The sequence below is a fragment of the Corythoichthys intestinalis genome, chromosome 2, assembly GCF_030265065.1.
Source record: "Corythoichthys intestinalis isolate RoL2023-P3 chromosome 2, ASM3026506v1, whole genome shotgun sequence".
Lineage (NCBI taxonomy): Eukaryota > Metazoa > Chordata > Actinopteri > Syngnathiformes > Syngnathidae > Corythoichthys > Corythoichthys intestinalis.
Window position 1 is genome coordinate 41,556,171 of NC_080396.1, and position 18,560 is coordinate 41,574,730.

Sequence of the window (18,560 nt, forward strand, 5' to 3'; positions counted from 1 at the left end):
GGCGGCAGCTACGTTCGTACCGGATAATCTGCCCGCCCCAGCCGGTTCGCCGCGACGTATTCGGGTCCTGGCTCTGCTCGCACGCCATGGGGGAACGCTCGAGAAACCGGGGTGTTCGCCGGAGGTCCCGAGGCTGGGGAACCGGGCTCGGCCCGCCCCGCCTATGGCGAGGCAGCGGCGGCCTGCCGGAGCGGCCAGAGCGGCGGGCTTCGTCAGAAGACGGCTACTTGCCGACTATCGGTCTCCAGTCGTGTCGGTGTTTAGCCCTAGATGTGACTTTACCACCCGCCTTGGGCTGCATTCCCAAACAGCCCGACTCTGTATCGTCACAAACCCTGTAGTTTAGCTTAGTTAGTGTTAACAATAGCTTTAGCATTCCCACTAGCAGCAGCCTCGTATTCATTCCAAAAATCTTTGTGATGCAGTTTTAAATGGCTGCTGGGTTAGTGGTTTTGAATGAGGACGCTTTCTTTCTGCCTCGTGGAACTTCTACGGTACATGTTTCGCAGATGGCGAGAGCGTCGTTTTTTTAGTAACAGCCGCCATAATATTCAACTACTTTAGTTACACTAGTTACACTTGTCGTGTAACTCCGCCTCCTCAACCCCTCCTCCCTCAGGCGCTTCAGAGAGGGGAGGGGTTGAGGAGGCGGCGTGCTGAATTCTTCGGTTGCGCACATTCGGAGGCTAAATCAAGTATATAATTATCGGATTGGATTATCGGTTGAATTTTTTTATTATCTGGATTATCCTTGTGACGTCATAATTGCCATTATCGGCCGATAATTATCGGTGACCGATATTATAGTGTATCTTTAATATTTACAAAACATTAAGAAAACGCTATTACTAGACCAATAACGGAGTCCTTGCCTGGCACGACCAGACTGTTCTCCCTGTGTTTTTCAAACACTGAGAGTATAGTCTGGGAACCAGCCCATTAACGGCCTCTCGAGCAAGTACAAAATCAATCGACAAATCAGATTCGTTTATTTGCGTGACGTGTTCTTAACGAGCAACATCACTCTTCCGCGTCGGAAGTCGTCTCCACAACAACACAGATGGCGAACAGGAGGAGAGGAGAGCCGAGAATATGTTCCAATCCACGGTAAAATCAGTTTTAAATTACCAAAAACACATCGACACAAGTCACTGACAACAGTCTGTCTCGCGCTAGCCATGTTGAATAAACTCCGCTCTCCTCGTATGTTGTTTACTTCCGCGCGCAAGTCCCTCGTCCCGTCCGTCGCTGATTGGTCCACTCCGCTGTCTGCTCGCTGTGGCTTGCTCCGCCCTGGAAATTTTATCCGCTTAATGGTGGCCAGACTCAATAGCTGGAACAGCGGTGAGTCGAGTACCAGGCTAACAGAGTCCTGCAGCTATGGGAGGCAAGATGTCTTTGCACTCATTTTATGATGTTTGATGAAAACATTCAGTAATAGAAATAAACATTCTAAAGAAGTATGTCATCTATATTTATGGTCTGCATTTATTTTCAGGCACAAGTATCTATAATTTAACATCACTTCCTGTTATAGCAAAATACAATTACAGTTTAACAATAACAAAACCTTTGTGCAGTTCTGCTATTTCTGAATGTAATTTTGATCCATTTGTGTACTTGCAGCATTGTTTTGAGTCAGTGATAATATATCATATGCATGTATATAATCAGGAATATATCATTTGAAAATGCATTCCTTCCAAGACTGTTAATCCAATGTTGGGAAACTTTTGGCCTGTGAGTCATATACCAGCACACACACGCACACTCACACACGCACACACACACACACACACCAAGACTTCTCTTTTGTTTACAGTGGGTGAATGCATTCAAGGAAGTGGCCTAAACATGCACCACAACCAACAGGAAATGACACCAAATCAGCAGGAAGTAACCTGGAAATGCCCCAAAATCCACAGGAAATGACACCAAATCAACAGGAAGCAGCCCAGCCTGAAAAATACAAAGGAAATGATCTAGAATTTACAGGAAGTGACCAGTAAGTGCCTTAAAATTACATGAAAGTGACTCAAAATCAACCCATTACCTGCCATTGACAACAACAGGCATACTTACCCCACTTATAGTAGAAGGACTGGCTTGGAATGCATGTCTATTTGGACTAGGACAGGTAAATCATTCGCCCCCTCTCAGTCCAAATGGATTGGACGTCAAGCGCTGTCGCTGGCAGCCAGTGAGAGAACTTATTCGGCCAAAAATAAAATAGTTTGGCCCACATGAGATGTAATCTAATCTAATTCAATGAGATCTCATCTGACCAAAGTACACGGTCCCAGTTGAAGCCTGGGACTGTGTGTATTTTTGTGTGAGACCAAGATTGAGCTTTTTGGCAACAAACACTCTAAGTGGGTCTGGCGTGCCACGAAAGATGCGCATGCTGAAAAGCACCTCATACCCACTGTGAAGTATGGGGGTGGGTCAGAGATGCTGTGGGGCTGTTTCGCTTCTAAAGGCCCTGGGAACCTTGTTAGGGTGCACCGCATCATGAATGCTTTGAAATACCAGGACATTTTGAATCAAAATCTGTTGCACTCTGCCCGAAAGTTGAAGATGGGTCGTCACTGGGTCTTTCAGCAAGACAATGACCCTAAACATATGGCCAAATCTACACAGAAATGGTTCACCAGACACAAAATCAAGCTCCTCCCATGGCCATCTCAGTCCCCAGACCTTGTTTTGTTGGCAAAAGGGGGTTATACAAAGTATTAACACCAGGGGGGGCTAATAATTGTGACACACATTATTTGATGTCAAATATTTTTTTCTTTGAGTGGGATTTTTTCCCCACTGAATGAATGCATTTGAATTGAAGGTTGGATTTTTCTCTTTTTTTTCCATTAAGGTCCCATATTATTTGAATTAAAAAAAAAAAAAAAATAGAAGCTAAAAAACACATCTTTTTCAGGGGTGCCAATAATTATGGAGGGCACTGTATATAACTTTTTTTTGGTACATGCTAATGAGCTACATGTCTTGGTTTAAATATCCCATCATACATTGAGGAGACGTGCAGTTTATAATCCAGTGGTGCTTTTGTGTAAACAAATACAGTTGTCTTGTAAAGTTTAGTAGGTGCGGCTTATATTCGCGTTTGCCATAAGGAGCATTCAGACCGATTATCGCGGGACATAGCGTTGCTCGCTCTATGTCTGTCGCCAAATGCTGTTTTGTGTTTGCACCGAACTTTATGTCGCCAAAAGTTGAAGTCCGCTATACGTAATATAACGACTTTAACTGTTCAGCTGTTTGACACGGAGAATGGAAGTCTGAGTGTCCGGTTGGTCTTAACTTAATTATCTTAATTTTACGACTTTAATCTCGTAATATTACAGTGTATGACTTCAGTCTCGTGGTATGGCAACTTTTTTCTCCAAGATTTTGACTTTTCTCGTAGTCCTATTTCATATTTTTATTTTTTCCTTTCTGAGGAACTTTTGTTGACTGAATGTTGAGGAATGTTCTGGGAAACTCCGGCAACTGAAGAGACACGAATGATAAAACATTTGATTGACTGCTTCCTCGTCGTCACTGAAATATGTCACAGAACAATGTTGTCACTAACATGTTTACTGCATTATTGTAATCTGATTACTTTACTTCAGTAACAAGCAATCTAATGCGTTCATTTTTCCAAACCAGTTTCTTTGCGTTACTATTATGTTATTGCCTCATAATGTATGTAGAATTAAGAATACTGTAGTCATGTACAAAGAGTATTTGAATAGAAAATGTTGCTTTTGAGTTTGGGAGTAACATTACATGTACTGTAACAACTTCTCATAGGACGACAAGATAAAAAAATGAATCACGTGTATTACCATGCTGTGTGAGTGCTAAGAGTGTGAGGTCAAGACAACATAGCCTAGCTATCTTGTGAGTACGCGAATAATGAAAGAGGCAGGATTGATACCACAAACGGCTGCATTTGCTCAATGGAAATACAGCTAGTACTTCACATTTTTGTCCAGTAAAGATGACAAAGATGCAGTGCATCACGAAAGTGAGTACACCCCTCTTATTTCTGCAGATATTTAAATATATCTTTTCACGGGACAACACTGAAAAAATTACATTTTGCCGCAATGAAAAGTAGTCTGTGTGCAACTTATATAATGTAGTTAGTTTCCCCTCAAAATAACTCAAAACATAGCCATAAATATATAAACTCCTGGCCAAAAAAAAAGTGAGTACACCACATAGAAACTACGTACATCCCTGAATGTCTAAATTGAGTACTGCTTGTCATTTTCCCACCCAAATGTTATGTGACTCGTTACAGGATTGCTGTCAGCATTGCTGAAGAGATTGAAGAAGTGGGGGGTCAGCCTGTTAGTGCTCAGACCATACGCTGCACTCTACATCAAACTGGTGTGCATTGCTGTCACCCCAGGAGGAAGCCTCTTCTGAAGACGGTACACAAGAAAGCCTGCAAACAGTTTGCTGAAGACATGTCAACAAAGCACATGGATTACTGGAACCATGTCCTATTGTCTGATGAGACGGGCGGGCTTTCTTGTGTACCGTCTTCAGAAGAGGCTTCCTATATTCCTATAAGCTGCACACAGACTATTTTTCATTGTGTCAAAGTGTCATTTTGTCAGTGTCGTCTCATTAAAAGAGATACTTAAATATCTGCGGAAATGCGAGGGGTGTCCTTACTTTTGTGATACACTGTATCTCTAAATTTTACGTTGGCTCAAAAACACTGCCGACCACTAAAAAATTACATTCCAATTCAAGGAACCATTTGGAATTACAGCACAGCGCGACAAAACTCGATGCAAAGCCGGTAATGCAATGCAGGTAACGAGACAGCCAGCACTTCTAAAGTTTGTAACCAGCCTTTACGTACATTTTATAGTTACAGTGTGCAACCATAGGCAGAGTTTGACTTTTTTTGGGGGGGGGCAAAGCATGTTGATGACCCTGAAACGCAGTGTCAGCAATAAAGTGAATTTACAATTTACGGTATATACAGTATGTATAAAACACAGGCCAAAGGTTTTGACACACATATTCATTTGTGTGGTTTCTATATTTTCACTACTGTTTACATTGTAAATTCTCAGTGAAGATATCAAAACTATGAATGAACATGTGAAATTATGGACTTCGAAAAAAGTGAAATACGTATCTGAAAACAGGTTTTATATTCTTTCTTCAAAGTATCCACCCTTTGCTCCTATTACTTTTTTGCATACTTTTAGCACTCTCTCAATGAGCTTCAAGGTGCAGACACCTGAAAAGGATTTCACTTCACAGGTATGCCTTATCAGGGTTAATAAAGTGGAATTTGTTTCCATGTCAATGGGGCTGGGACCATCATTTGTATTGCATTGAATGAGGTGTGTCCAAATTTTTGGCCTGTACTGTACTGGCCTGGACACTGAAATTCTAAATATCTATCTTGCCTCCTCGGCTGTCTCTAAGGTGCTTGTCACATGTTCTGTTTGAAAAAACAATTTTGACCCATTCTGATGTACTTTGTAGGATTCTTGTTCATTTCATTAATTTTTGTTGTTTTATTGCTTAACACTTTTATAGACAACATTTTAATGGCTAGGTCTTTATTTTAAAGAGGAAGTTCAGAATTCTTGACATCAGGCTTAACCCTCTCTTACCAAATGTATCACATTTGATACACTTAGAATTTCATGATTTTGAGACCAATTCAGAATGTTGTAATATCTTACCTCAAAAAAAAAAAATAATAAAATAAATAAAATAATAATAATAATAATAATAATGGATGCAAGTCAACTCATGCATCTGCAGGTTCCATGAGGGGGAAAAAAAAAAAAAAAGGATTTAGCAAGGGTTATAGATATTAGAGCGCTTATTTCTTTTTTTCTGCTTTACAAATTTGAAAAAAAGGTTTCATTAGGACCTTATTTTTCAAATTTTGTGATTCTCTGACAATTGCTTCATATTGCAGGCATTAAAGGGTTAAACTTCGAGTTAGTGGGGTTTATTTAGTCAGTGGAGTTGATTTCAAACAATTCCATGCAGTTTGTTAGTTATTTGTTAGTTTCAGGGCTCCGGAGTGGCTAAGCTAGTGCAAGTAAATAGTGGTAGAAATCAACTCCATAGACTATTTAAACCCCTGCTAACACAAAGATTAAGCCTTATGTGGAAAAGTCTTATCTTCCCCCTTTAAATTCAATTATCGGAAAGTCAGTTTACATACAATGACATTTTTCTGTTGTCATTCTTATGTTGAGGGATCAGAGAGAAAAATTGGTATTTAAAAAAAAAAAAAAAAACTTTTAAAGTAACTGTTACTTTGATAATAAAGTAATGAATAAAGTAACAAGATTATTTTTTGAGGCGTAATCATTAATTCAATAACTAAATTACTACAGTAGTTTAATTACTTACTACGATAGAGTAACTGTTGCTTTTTCATGAGAACCGCAGCAATACTGCTGAACTGTAATACAAGCAGCAGCAGTCAAGTTCCTGTCTTTTTTATTTGAGAGGAATGCAAGTACAATGTACAGCAAACACACGGCACGACTTGACAGGGAAGCACTGCAGAAGAGATGAAGCTGCAGTGGAAAGACGAGCACAGATTACAGAGGGCCCCACTTATGGGGTCAAGTCCAAAGGTCCACAGCCTCTGCAGTTGCTCTCAGGTGGGACAAACACGTTTCCGTCACGTGTACAAGATGGTTTACGCTAAGGTGACAAGCTTATGTGTCATGGCATGGAATTTAATGGCTAACTGTCTTTAGGTTGCTTGAGTCGTCTAATGTCCATTGAGACCATGGCAAGCACTTACCATCTTCACTGACCTTCGACGGGTTACAGTAGCTACAAGATACTTGACTACTTTATTTTTGGGCCCTCTTCCATTCCGCTGACATGAAACACAATGGAGCTATGCTAAACAAGTAAATGATTTACTTCTCTCAACAGAAAAAAAAACATTTCATTATTTTCATCATCAACAATAATACAACAATGGCAACCTGGCACTTGAGCAATTACAATTCTATTTAATACAAAAAAAAGTTTCACAAACCTCATCCCATTTAACTGATAACTGGCACATTGCACATCTGTACTGTCAAATTATAATCAGAGTGCTACACTTCGTAAGAAAAACCTTGAGGCAACAATCTTCATGATACAAATAAAGTGTAAATAAAATGTGGAATTGGAACAGTGCATTTTTTTATTATCATGGTGTGAAGAAAATGTGTGTTCGGTGAAAAATTGTGTTGATTGTAAAAATATACAGGGCAGGGTCAGTTGTTGTGGGAAGTATATTGTATATTAATTCCAGCATCACTGGGTTTTAGCCTTAAGTACACTGGCTAGCCTGCACCTTGTTTACCTAGCACTTTTCATTTCCTGTCAGGAAGTTAAATTTCCTCTAATATACGTCACAACGCTGATTTGGATTCTGATTAACTTGGCATTTGTTGTTTCTGTCATAACAACCTGAAATTATTAGCATTCACAGTGGATTAAATGCATTACTCAATTAAAGCCCAATAATGCAAATACATTGCCATGCAAGCATGATCTGATAGACAGTTACAGAAGCCCAGTGATAATTTTAATCTACTCACTACACAAATATGCAGTTGAGCTCTTTAGGCTGTGGGAAAGAAGGGGAGGAACTGGACTGGTCTTTAACATGCTTGGACTACTATTTGGATAAAAGGTGCATTAGCAACTCCTGTTTTTCTAAACCGAAAGGCAGACAATGCCCATCCAATGTACAATCAATCACGTTGCCGCAAAGCATATTCATAAACACGATACACTACAGGAGAAGCCAGAACTCAACTCAGACGGCGGGGCTTTAACACGCCACTAGGAGGCAGTGTTGTTCTTTTCTATTCAAGTTTGTTCTCATCAGTCAGTGCAATGCAGGTAGGACCTGAAATATTAGTAGTCCATTTTAGTAGTCTTAAAACTTATTAAATGCAGAAGGATGCACAGCAGGAGTTTAGGAATGAGGCATTCTACTACTACATAACCATTCCATAGTCCGTTATGTAAAATGACGGTGTGGAGATAAGGGTGCCATCATGGCACAAAAATGAATGAAATCCTCTTTAAGTACAAAAGGGAACATTGTTTCTAGGGTACGTTATACACCAGTTTTTTTTTTCCCTTTATTTTCTCCCATTCCTTGCAGCATCACCTCTGAAGCATTCTGTTTCAAGAGAATGAAGATATGCCTCCACAAAATCAGAATAGAAGAGATGAGTCAAAAAGAGTTCCTTTTGGGTATGTAGTGGAAGTCTCAGGAAATCAAGACTGTAGGACAAAGAGAATAAAGGTCTCAATTTAAAGCATCATCATACATTTGATAGAAACTGCAAAGGTCAATTCACTAATACAGTATGTCACTTTTAAATGACATTGCAAATGCCCACCAGTTCATTCACCTAAAAAAAAAAAATATATATATATATATATATATATATATATATATTAGGGCTGTCAAACGATTAAAATTTTTAATCGAGTTAATTATAGCTTAAAAATTAATTAATCGTAATTAATCGAATTAATCGCAATTCAAACCATCTCTAAAATATGCCATATTTTTCTGTAAATTATTGTTGGAATGGAAAGATAAGACACACGACGGATATATACATACAACATACTGTACATAAGTACTGTATTTGTTTATTGTAACAATAAATCCACAAATGGCATTAACATTCTTTCTGTTAAAGTGATCCACGGATAGAAAGACTTGTAGTTCTTAAACGATAAATGTTATAGTTACAAGTTATAGTAATTTTATATCAAAACCCCTCTTCATGTTTTTGTTTTAATAAAATTTGTAAAATTTTCAATCAAAAGTAGAGTTAATATAAGAAGAAGAATAAAAATAACAATAATAAAAATAGAGTTACCAAAGTCTAAGTTTTATGTGTATTTTGCATAGCTATTTTGATATGGAATGCCAGTTCATTTTGCATTGTTCAACTGTGTCAGAATAGGGCCTCATTACTATAGACTGAAGTGCTTTTCTTTTTGAGAACATAATTTTTTTTTTGGAGAGACAGGAATATTACTTTTGTTGTGCTTTCACTAAACGATACTTACAGTGGGGAGAACAAGTATTTGACACTCTGCCAATGGGTTTTCCCATTGGCAGTGTATCAAATACTTGTTCTCCCCACTGTTTATTGTGAAGGAGTTGCCAATAAACGGCGCCGTCCAAAGAACGCCTGTGTCCCTCGCCTTTACTGTATAACTTCTATCTGTACATATCTTACCCAAAATACAACAAGAGACACATAATTGCCACTAAAAGAAAGAAAACTTATCGAAATATGTGTGGTGCACAAATAGCAATTTGCACTGCATTGTGAATACAGCATAAACGTCTCACAACTACTAATTCTCCCACGTATAGAAAAAAATAACATGAGTATGGCACGGCGCTGCCCCCAAGCGGCCGGTGGCATTCTCTTCACTCTTAATGTCCATAAACGGCCTCATTGTAATGTTTGAGGCAATATGCGAGATGGTCATTCACCCAAGCGCCAGCAGAGGGCGGCAAAACTCCATAACAACAAGTGAGCGTTTCAGTGTACTGTGATTTAAATCTGTCTGAGCGGGACATCTGCGTTAATTGCGTCAAATATTTTAACGTGATTAATTAAAAAAAATAATTAACGCCCGTTAACGCGATAATTTTGACAGCCCTAATATATATATATATATATATATATATATATAATCATACTTTGGGGAAAAAAGTGAGAAAAGGCATGTCTTATATGTATCTCTTTCCAATGCTGGATCTGAATGAATACATTGAACGCACACACACACGCACACACACCCCCACACACACAAAAATGGGGGTCGGGGGGGTATGGGCTACTTTGCGTTTTTTCACTTATGGCGGCAGGTTCTGGTCCCTATTAACCGCGAAAAACGATGGAATACTGTACACTGTGGTCATGATGAGTCATCCAAAGTATTTCCAAACAGCTATTCAAGTCATCTAGTAAAAAATTCTTTAAAAAAAATATATATATATATATATATATATATGTATTCATTCATTCATTTTCCATGCCGCTTATTCCTCACGAGGGTCGCGGAGGTGCTGGAGCCTATCCCAGCTAACTTCGGGCAGTAGGCAGGGGACACCCTGAATTGGTTGCCAGCCAATCGCAGGGCACAAGGAGACACACAACCATTCACGCACACACTCACACCTATGGACAATTTAGAGTGTTCAATCAGCCTACCATGCATGTTTTTGGGATGTGGGAGGAAACCGGAGTTCCCGGAGGAAACCCACGCAGGCACGGGGAGAACATGCAAACTCCACACAGGAAGGCCCCTTGATCTCAGAACTGTGAGGCAGACGTGCTAACCACTCAGCCACCGTGCCGCTATATATATATATATATATATATATATATATATATATATATATATATATATACAGTGCTGCTCGAAAGTTTGTGAACCCCACAGCGATGGTCAGATTTTTTGTAAAAAAAACTAAAATAACCTTATTAAATGTTAAGTTATACCCAAATCCACAATACTGACATTCCAAATAATGGACTGAAACAAAAGAAATAGTTATATTGTCATTCTTTATTTAACAAAAGTGGTTGATTTAAGAAAAACTCAGATATCATGTGTGCAAAAGTATGTGAACCCCTTCAGTTAATAGGATATTGCGCCTCCTTTTGCAGAGATTACCTCAACCAAACGGTTTCTGTAGTGACTAATCAGCCTCTCACATCTACTTTGGGGGATTTTTGCCCATTCTTCCTTGCAGAACGCAGTCAGTTGAGAGAGGTTTGATGGGCGTCTGGCATGAACTGCTCGCTTCAGGTCCCGCCACAGCATTTCAATGGGATTTAGGTCAGGACTTTGACTGGGCCAGTCCAGAACACGAATCTTCTTCTTTTTCAGCCATTCCTTGGTTGTATTGCTGGAATGCTTTGGATCATTATCATGTTGCATGATCCACCTTCTGCCAAGCTTTAACTTCAAAACAGATGGCGTCAGGTTATGTTCTAGGATTTGACAATATTCCTCAGAATTCATGATTCCCTGGACTATGTGGAGTTGTCCAGGTCCTGAGGATGAAAAGCAAGCCCAGATCTTGACATTCCCACCTCCATGCTTCACTGTTGGGAGAAGGTTCTTTTGGTGGTATGCAGTGTTGACTTTTCGCCAGACATGGCGGTTTTGGTTGTGACCAAACAGTTCAATTTTGCACCTACATCAGTTGATGAAAACTCTTTTTAATTTAGTCTCGACAACACAACTGTTAAAAAAACAAAAAAAAACTACTGAATTGATTGATTAGGAAATCAGGTTGAAATAATAGAAAATTCCAAAATGTTGAGGGGGTTCACAAACTTTTGAGCAGCACTGTATATATATTTATATATATATATATAAATTTATTTATTTATTTATTTATTTTTTAATATCGCAATATATCGCAAACCCCCCCAAAAATCGCAGCAATAGTTTTTTTTCCAATATTGTTCAGGCATACTGCACAGTGTTTGAATGTTATACCAAACTGCCTTTCGATTTGTAAATTTCTTCATTGTTGTCGAAAAAAAAGAAAAAGAACTAGACGGTCTGTGGCAGTTTTTTTTTTTTTTTTTTTGGCAGAACGTATGGAAGCACTGGAGTGCCAAAATTTAAAAAATTACATGAACAAATAACTATCAAGAGAAATACATGAATAAATGAAAATATATAAAAGTATATTTTGTCTTGACAAAAGGAAAAAACAATGACTATTTTTGTCTTTGACTTTTCTATTTTGCTTGCCTTTTCTATTTTGCTTTTAACGAAAGGAATAGTCTGTCAATAAAATGTCATTGGGAGGGACAGAAACTAAAACTGATGTCAACTAAACTTAAAGTAGGTTATATGCATTTAAAATACAAATATTTCTGCAAGTTATAAGGCAAAGAAAAATAAATAATAATGAATTGCTCAAATAAAATTTCATTCAAAAATACTAATTCTGATCATTCTTAGGTACCTACGTATTGCCATCAAGCACAGAATACGTCGCCGTCTTATTGACATGAGCCTCCGTATATTTTGTGTGATTTGGAATAGGCAGTGTAGCGCCACCTCAACAATATGCGGTTGATCCATGATTGTCTGGCTTGTGAGTGAACGAGGGCAAGTGTGTTCCATTTACGTCTTTCACTCCACCTCCACCCACTTCAAGTGGCCTCCATGTGACGTCATAGCAAGTGCCGAGGGCAAGTGAGCGAGGGCAAATCAAACAGTTATTGAAACGCAGTCCAGGTGTTATTTGAGCTGCCTTCTTGCATGCAGGTTTAAAGTAGCAAAGATGGCCCATTGTACCTCTGATCCGTGCCGTTCCTCAGAAGAAGATTCTGTTTCCCTGACAACCACCGCCTTGGTCACCTGCATGTCTGGGTGCTGCTGCTTGGCCTCTTGGATTGCAATGGCCAGAGCCTACCGGAGCAAAGAGAAAGTCTCACAGAGCTGAATATGCCATCTTGAAGAATCATATCCCTCAGTTCAATGTTATGGCAGCCGCATAGCCCTTCTGTGACATAACCTTGTTTGTGTCAAAGTGGAGTTTACCTGCTCTTGGTCCACATCATCGTCCCCTGTAATGATGATCCTTTTTTCAATCCTGGTCTCTGAGTAGCCCCCTTTCACCGTCTGAAGTACATACAGCACATTACACACCACTTCACAGGATAACCAGCACCATCCATGTCAAATGACGTCATGTTTTTTTGTCTACCTTGGTAACTTGTGTGGTTGCCGATGTAACATTTTCAGTGACGAGGATGGGAGATCCAGTTCTCTCTTTACCAAGACTTCCCATATGTACCTGTGGGGGAGGGAAACACCAGTTCATCTTCTAAAAGTTCACTCACTTGCCACTAGAAAGCCATTTAGTCGATATACATATCCTAAATATCCATCTTAGAATCAATGTAGTGTACTTTACTAGCACAAACTCAATGCACTCGTGGAAGATTATTGGAATAAATTGGAAAGTGACTGTCTTGCTAAATTTTTTTAACCTCTACCATTGCCACTTTGGGCCTACCAGTACAACTTTAAAATGGGTATCAAGGAACTCCCACTTATTGGAACTAGTATGCTCTTTGTCCTCATTGGGATGAAACTTGGGTGCACAAGTAGAAAAGCTTGAGCACACGAGTTACTGTAAATGAACCTTTACTGCTAACATCAAGGACAATGTTTACCATATTGTTAAAAATAATCAACAATTAAGACAACATCCTCAACTGTTTGAATTGATCTCATTGTTTTGTAATGTTACCTAGTGTGTTTGCTGGTGCGTGTGCTGCATTCAGAATTAGTGAATAGGTATAAACCCATGAGAGGAGGCTGAAGGAGAAGTCCTGCTAGTCATACTCACAGGAGACACGCTCTGTCTTGTGGAGTAAGAGACCTCGCTCAGACCAGTCATACCGTGATCCTGTAACAAAATGTTTCAGTTCAAAGACCAAATAAAAACTTTGGTTCTTCCCCAAGCCTCAAACTTGCTCATAATTAATGCACAGTTTGGACTGGACAGTGTGTATTGTCATAACATCAAATTTTTAATGCATCACTCACACTATTCTCGCTATTGTGGTGGTTAATTCATCCGATGTTTGTATTCTTGCGGTCAGATAGGGTTCCTTGTGCATTTCTTATTACATTAGATAATGAATAGGGCAGCACAACTGTAAGGATAAAGGTGCTAACTACTCAGCACCATGCTGCTCAAGCCTTTATAGATTTGAGCTTTTAATCGCACACCAGTAATGCCGAACAGTAGGGAGTACAACCAACCTGATCTGTGAATTCCACTATGGTCGTTGTGACTTCTGACCCATTAGGCTGGGTCTCTCTCCTGACGTCTGTCTTCCTCACAATGACATCACTGGCTTCCCGACTCTGGGACGTGGTTCCGCTCTCACGACTGGTTTCCCTGTGTGACTGCTCTTTGTCCATTGAAGATGACACCGGTACTGACCTCTTGGGCTTTTTAGGCACTACGGGCTTGGGTGGAGAACACAGAGCAAAATGCTGTTATGTACAGACAAAAAAAAAAAAAAAAAGACTACAAAAGCTGCAAGCACGCATTATTTAGAAAACAATTCATGGAAATTTAATCATAGTTATCCATCTATTTTTGATAATGCTTGTCCTTACTCGAATGTGTGTAAACTGGATCCTATACGGTATAGTCAGCAAACTTTCACAGTCACATCACTGAACAATTTAAAATCTTTAGTGAACTTAACATGTATGTTTTTGGTAGGTGCGAAACAACCCGTTTAAGAATGATACAGTACATAAGGGTGGTAGCTGAGCATAACTTCTCCTGTCGCATGACTAGGGTTGGGCATCGTTTAAAAGTAAACGATTCCGGTTCCGATTCGATTCCATGTTTTGATTCCCGTCCTAAACGATTCTTGATTCAATTCCATGTTTTGATTCCCGTCCTAAACGATTCTTGATTCAGATTCTTTAAAGAGGTCTAAAAAAATACAGAGGCAGGGTAAAGAAAAATTTAAAAGTTTAAAAATGTATTACTTTATACTACCGTAATTTCCCGAAAATAACGCGCACTTTTTTTCCCCAAAATCAACTTGTAAAATCATGGTGGGCATTATAAACGGGTACATGGATGGAGACAGAAAAAAAAAAAAAAATATATATATATATATATATATACATATATTTATAAACCAATTTTTTTTTTTTATTGACACGGCCACGTTGTGTTGAAGAAATGTATGCGGCTCCGTTGCCGACCATTACGGTACGTGACGTCACCATTTTGTTTCGGTAATACTTCACTCTGATCGGCCTAATGATTTCGTCTGTGTGAAATTCTGTTTTTTTCACTCTTCATAAAGCACAGAATTTAGTTTCTTGAACTCATTTGAGTCAACGTTTATTGCAGCTCCGCAACTTGGACCATAACAAACGTTACAACAGACTTCCTGTGTGTGTCTGTCAACTATATCTGTCCCTCGGGAAACTCAAACCCAAATAACAATAGGTTCTATTGTTAGTGTCGTGTTGACAGCGATGAGTGCTCTCAAATTTCCGACTTACGTTCTAACTTCCATTTTACCGTATCAATTCATGGAAGAAACATTTATTCATCATGATGAAATGAGCAAGTTATACAGCAGCCTTTAAAAGAAAACTCACATCAGTTTTGTTTTCTCCTAGATTCTGGTAAGTTGGAGAAGTTGTCAAATCATATCATTACTGTAAATATTGTCAGTTTATGGTAATGTTTTGAACTACCAATATGCTATGCTTGTGCTGTGTTTCACCAGTCAGTAAAATGACATTTCGGTATCTGTACACGAGCTCTGTTTTCTTGTATTCTTCTATTTATTGGTGCTAAAATTAGGGTGCGCGTTATAAACGGGTACAATAATTTCCCCTAGATTTTACAAGTAAATTTGGGGTGCGCATTATAAATGTGTGCACCTTATATTCGGGAAATTACGATAATGTCTTATTTTCTGAAGGATTTTTTTAAGTTATATGAATCCAAAATTAATTGATATTCATCATTATTATATTGATTATTGCTTTTATTATTATTTATTAATAATACAATTAATATGAAATGTATTAATTATATGAACTTCTTACAAGGCTATTTTTAACTTGTATATAAATATCAGTCTTTGAACTTGAATGTGATAAAAAAATGTTTTTTTCCACAGGAGTGCACTTTTACAACGATTTATTTTTCAAAAGCTCACAGATAAAACATTTACACATATTCTTTTGCCATACATGTACCTTAGCTGGGAGCTACAACGAAGCATTAGTATAAATTCTTCTTCTTATAATTTAAAGATCTTTTAATACTGTTGATTTTAACAGAGGCACCAACTGCTTTAAGATGGCGGCTGTTTGCTGACGCCAGTGAGTCTGTCATTTTGCATCTAGTCCTCTATACATGTGCTAATGCTGCCAACTCTCTTTTCGCATCTAGTTCTGTATACATGATATCGACCATAGCCCGACGTAATAATACGACTTATTCTCATACTATTTTCCATCTATCTATCTATCTATCTATCTATCTATCTATCTATCTATCTATCTATCTATCTATCTATCTATCTACAGTGCCTTGCAAAAGTATTCAGTCCCCTTGAATATTGCAACCTTTCGCCACATTTCAGGCTTCAAACATAAAGATATGAATTTTATTTTTTTTTTGTCAAGAATCAAGAATCAACAACAAGTGGGACACAATCGTGAAGTGGAACAACATTTATTGGATAATTTAAACTTTTTTAACAAATCAAAAACTGAAAAGTGGGGCGTGCAATATTATTCGGCCTCTTTACTTTCAATGCAGCAAACTCACTCCAGAAGTTCAGTGAGGATCTCTGAATGATCCAATGTTGTCCTAAATGACCGATGATGAATAATAGAATCCACCTGTGTGCAATCAAGTCTCCGTATAAATGCACCTGCTCTGTGATAGTCTCAGGGTTCTATTTAAAGTGCAGAGAGCATTATGAAAACCAAGGAACACACCAGGCAGGTCCAAGATACTGTTGTGGAGAAGTTTAAAGCCGGATTTGGATACAAAAAGATTTCCCAAGCTTTAAACATCTCAAGGAGCACTGTGCAAGCCATCATATTGAAATGGAAGGAGCATCAGACCACTGCAAATCTACCAAGACCCGGCCGTCCTTCCAAACTTTCTTCTCAAACAAGGAGAAAACTGATCAGAGATGCAGCCAAGAGGCCCATGATCACTCTGGATGAACTGCAGAGATCTACAGCTGAGGTGGGAGAGTCTGTCCATAGGACAACAATCAGTCGTACACTGCACAAATCTGGCCTTTATGGAAGAGTGGCAAGAAGAAAGCCATTTCTCAAAGATATCCATAAAAAGTCTCGTTTAAAGTTTGCCACAAGCCACCTGGGAGACACACCAAACATGTGGAAGAAGGTGCTCTGGTCAGATGAAACCAAAATTGAACTTTTTGGCCACAATGCAAAACGATATGTTTGGCGTAAAAGCAACACAGCTCATCACCCTGAACACACCATCCCCACTGTCAAACATGGTGGTAGCAGCATCATGGTTTGGGTCTGCTTTTCTTCAGCAGGGACAGGGAAGATGGTTAAAATTGACGGGAAGATGGATGCAGCCAAATACAGGAACATTCTGGAAGAAAACCTGTTGGTATCTGCACAAGACCTGAGACTGGGACGGAGATTTATCTTCCAACAGGACAATGATCCAAAACATAAAGCCAAATCTACAATGGAATGGTTCAAAAATAAAAGTATCCAGGTGTTAGAATGGCCAAGTCAAAGTCCAGACCTGAATCCAATCGAGAATCTGTGGAAAGAGCTGAAGACTGCTGTTCACAAACACTCTCCATCCAACCTCACTGAGCTCGAGCTGTTTTGCAAGGAAGAATGGGCAAGAATGTCAGTCTCTCGATGTGCAAAACTGATAGAAACATACCCCAAGCGACTTGCAGCTGTAATTGGAGCAAAAGGTGGCGCTACAAAGTATTTACGCAAGGGGGCCGAATAATATTGCACGCCCCACTTTTCAGTTTTTTATTTGTTAAAAAAGTTTAAATTATCCAATAAATTTTGTTCCACTTCACGATTGTGTCCCACTTGTTGTTGATTCTTGACAAAAAATTAAAATTTTATATCTTTATGTTTGAAGCTTGAAATGTGGCGAAAGGTTGCAAGGTTCAAGGGGGCCGAATACTTTTGCAAGGCACTGTATCTATCTAGCTAGCTAGCTAGCTAGCAATCTTTCGCTTAATGCTGTTTATTGTTTTATTTACCTTTCTGACTGGTTAGAGGACTGGCGCGGCACTCAGCTATGCTACTCAGCACTTGTATTACATGAAGCCGGAGGTGTTTAATCATACTGGTCGTGCAGCCAACTTTGCATGATATATTTGTGTTGCAAATGTTGGACTGAGCTGACTTTTTTTTTTTTTTTTTAGTTGAGCCAAACTTTTGAGTGCTGCAGCACCGTGTCCATGGTTGTTGTAATCAAGTTGCAGTGCACAAACACACGCTTCTTGTGGCTTCTTCTTTGTGATTTTCGGCAGCAATTTTGGGGTATCGAAACATGGATCGAAATTTTAAAATTTGAACGGTTCCGGGACCATCGGAGTGTTAGAACCGGGTCCCATTGATGCTCAATGTTCGATGCCCAACCCTACTCCTTTTTATTCCTTTCATTGCACTAACTACTTTGATTTTTGGACTATTAGACAATAATTTTTCTTGAACTTTGAACCCTGCGGCTTATAGTCCAGTGTGGCTAATTTAGGGATTTTTATATGGTGTAAATATCTCATAATGCAAACCAGATACCTTTGGCTTATACTTCAGTGAAGTCTACATATGCAGAGAAGCCTGAAAATTATTTTAGTTGATTCCATTCAGGTGCTCAAAACGTAATATTTTAATACAACTTCTAAACTTAAAATTATACAAACTAGCCAGAAACCAGCTGTAAT

The 18,560-nt window shown here is 38.9% G+C and overlaps 1 protein-coding gene across 4 annotated transcripts in view; it reads right to left on the bottom strand.

Moving 5' to 3' along the window:
* Positions 1-6,491: 6,491 nt before the first annotated feature.
* Positions 6,492-18,560, bottom strand: part of si:dkey-178k16.1 (protein 4.1) — an 89,630-nt gene continuing 77,561 nt past the window's right edge. For all 4 annotated transcript variants that reach the window (XM_057823169.1, XM_057823161.1, XM_057823153.1 and 1 more), the window contains 6 exons: positions 13,858-14,067; positions 13,439-13,498; positions 12,791-12,880; positions 12,625-12,705; positions 12,379-12,492; positions 6,492-8,301 (listed from right to left, as the gene is read on the bottom strand). In XM_057823169.1, the coding sequence (XP_057679152.1) occupies positions 8,296-8,301; positions 12,379-12,492; positions 12,625-12,705; positions 12,791-12,880; positions 13,439-13,498; positions 13,858-14,067 (561 nt within the window). In that variant the 3' untranslated portion in view covers positions 6,492-8,295. The remainder of the gene's footprint in view (positions 8,302-12,378; positions 12,493-12,624; positions 12,706-12,790; positions 12,881-13,438; positions 13,499-13,857; positions 14,068-18,560) is intronic.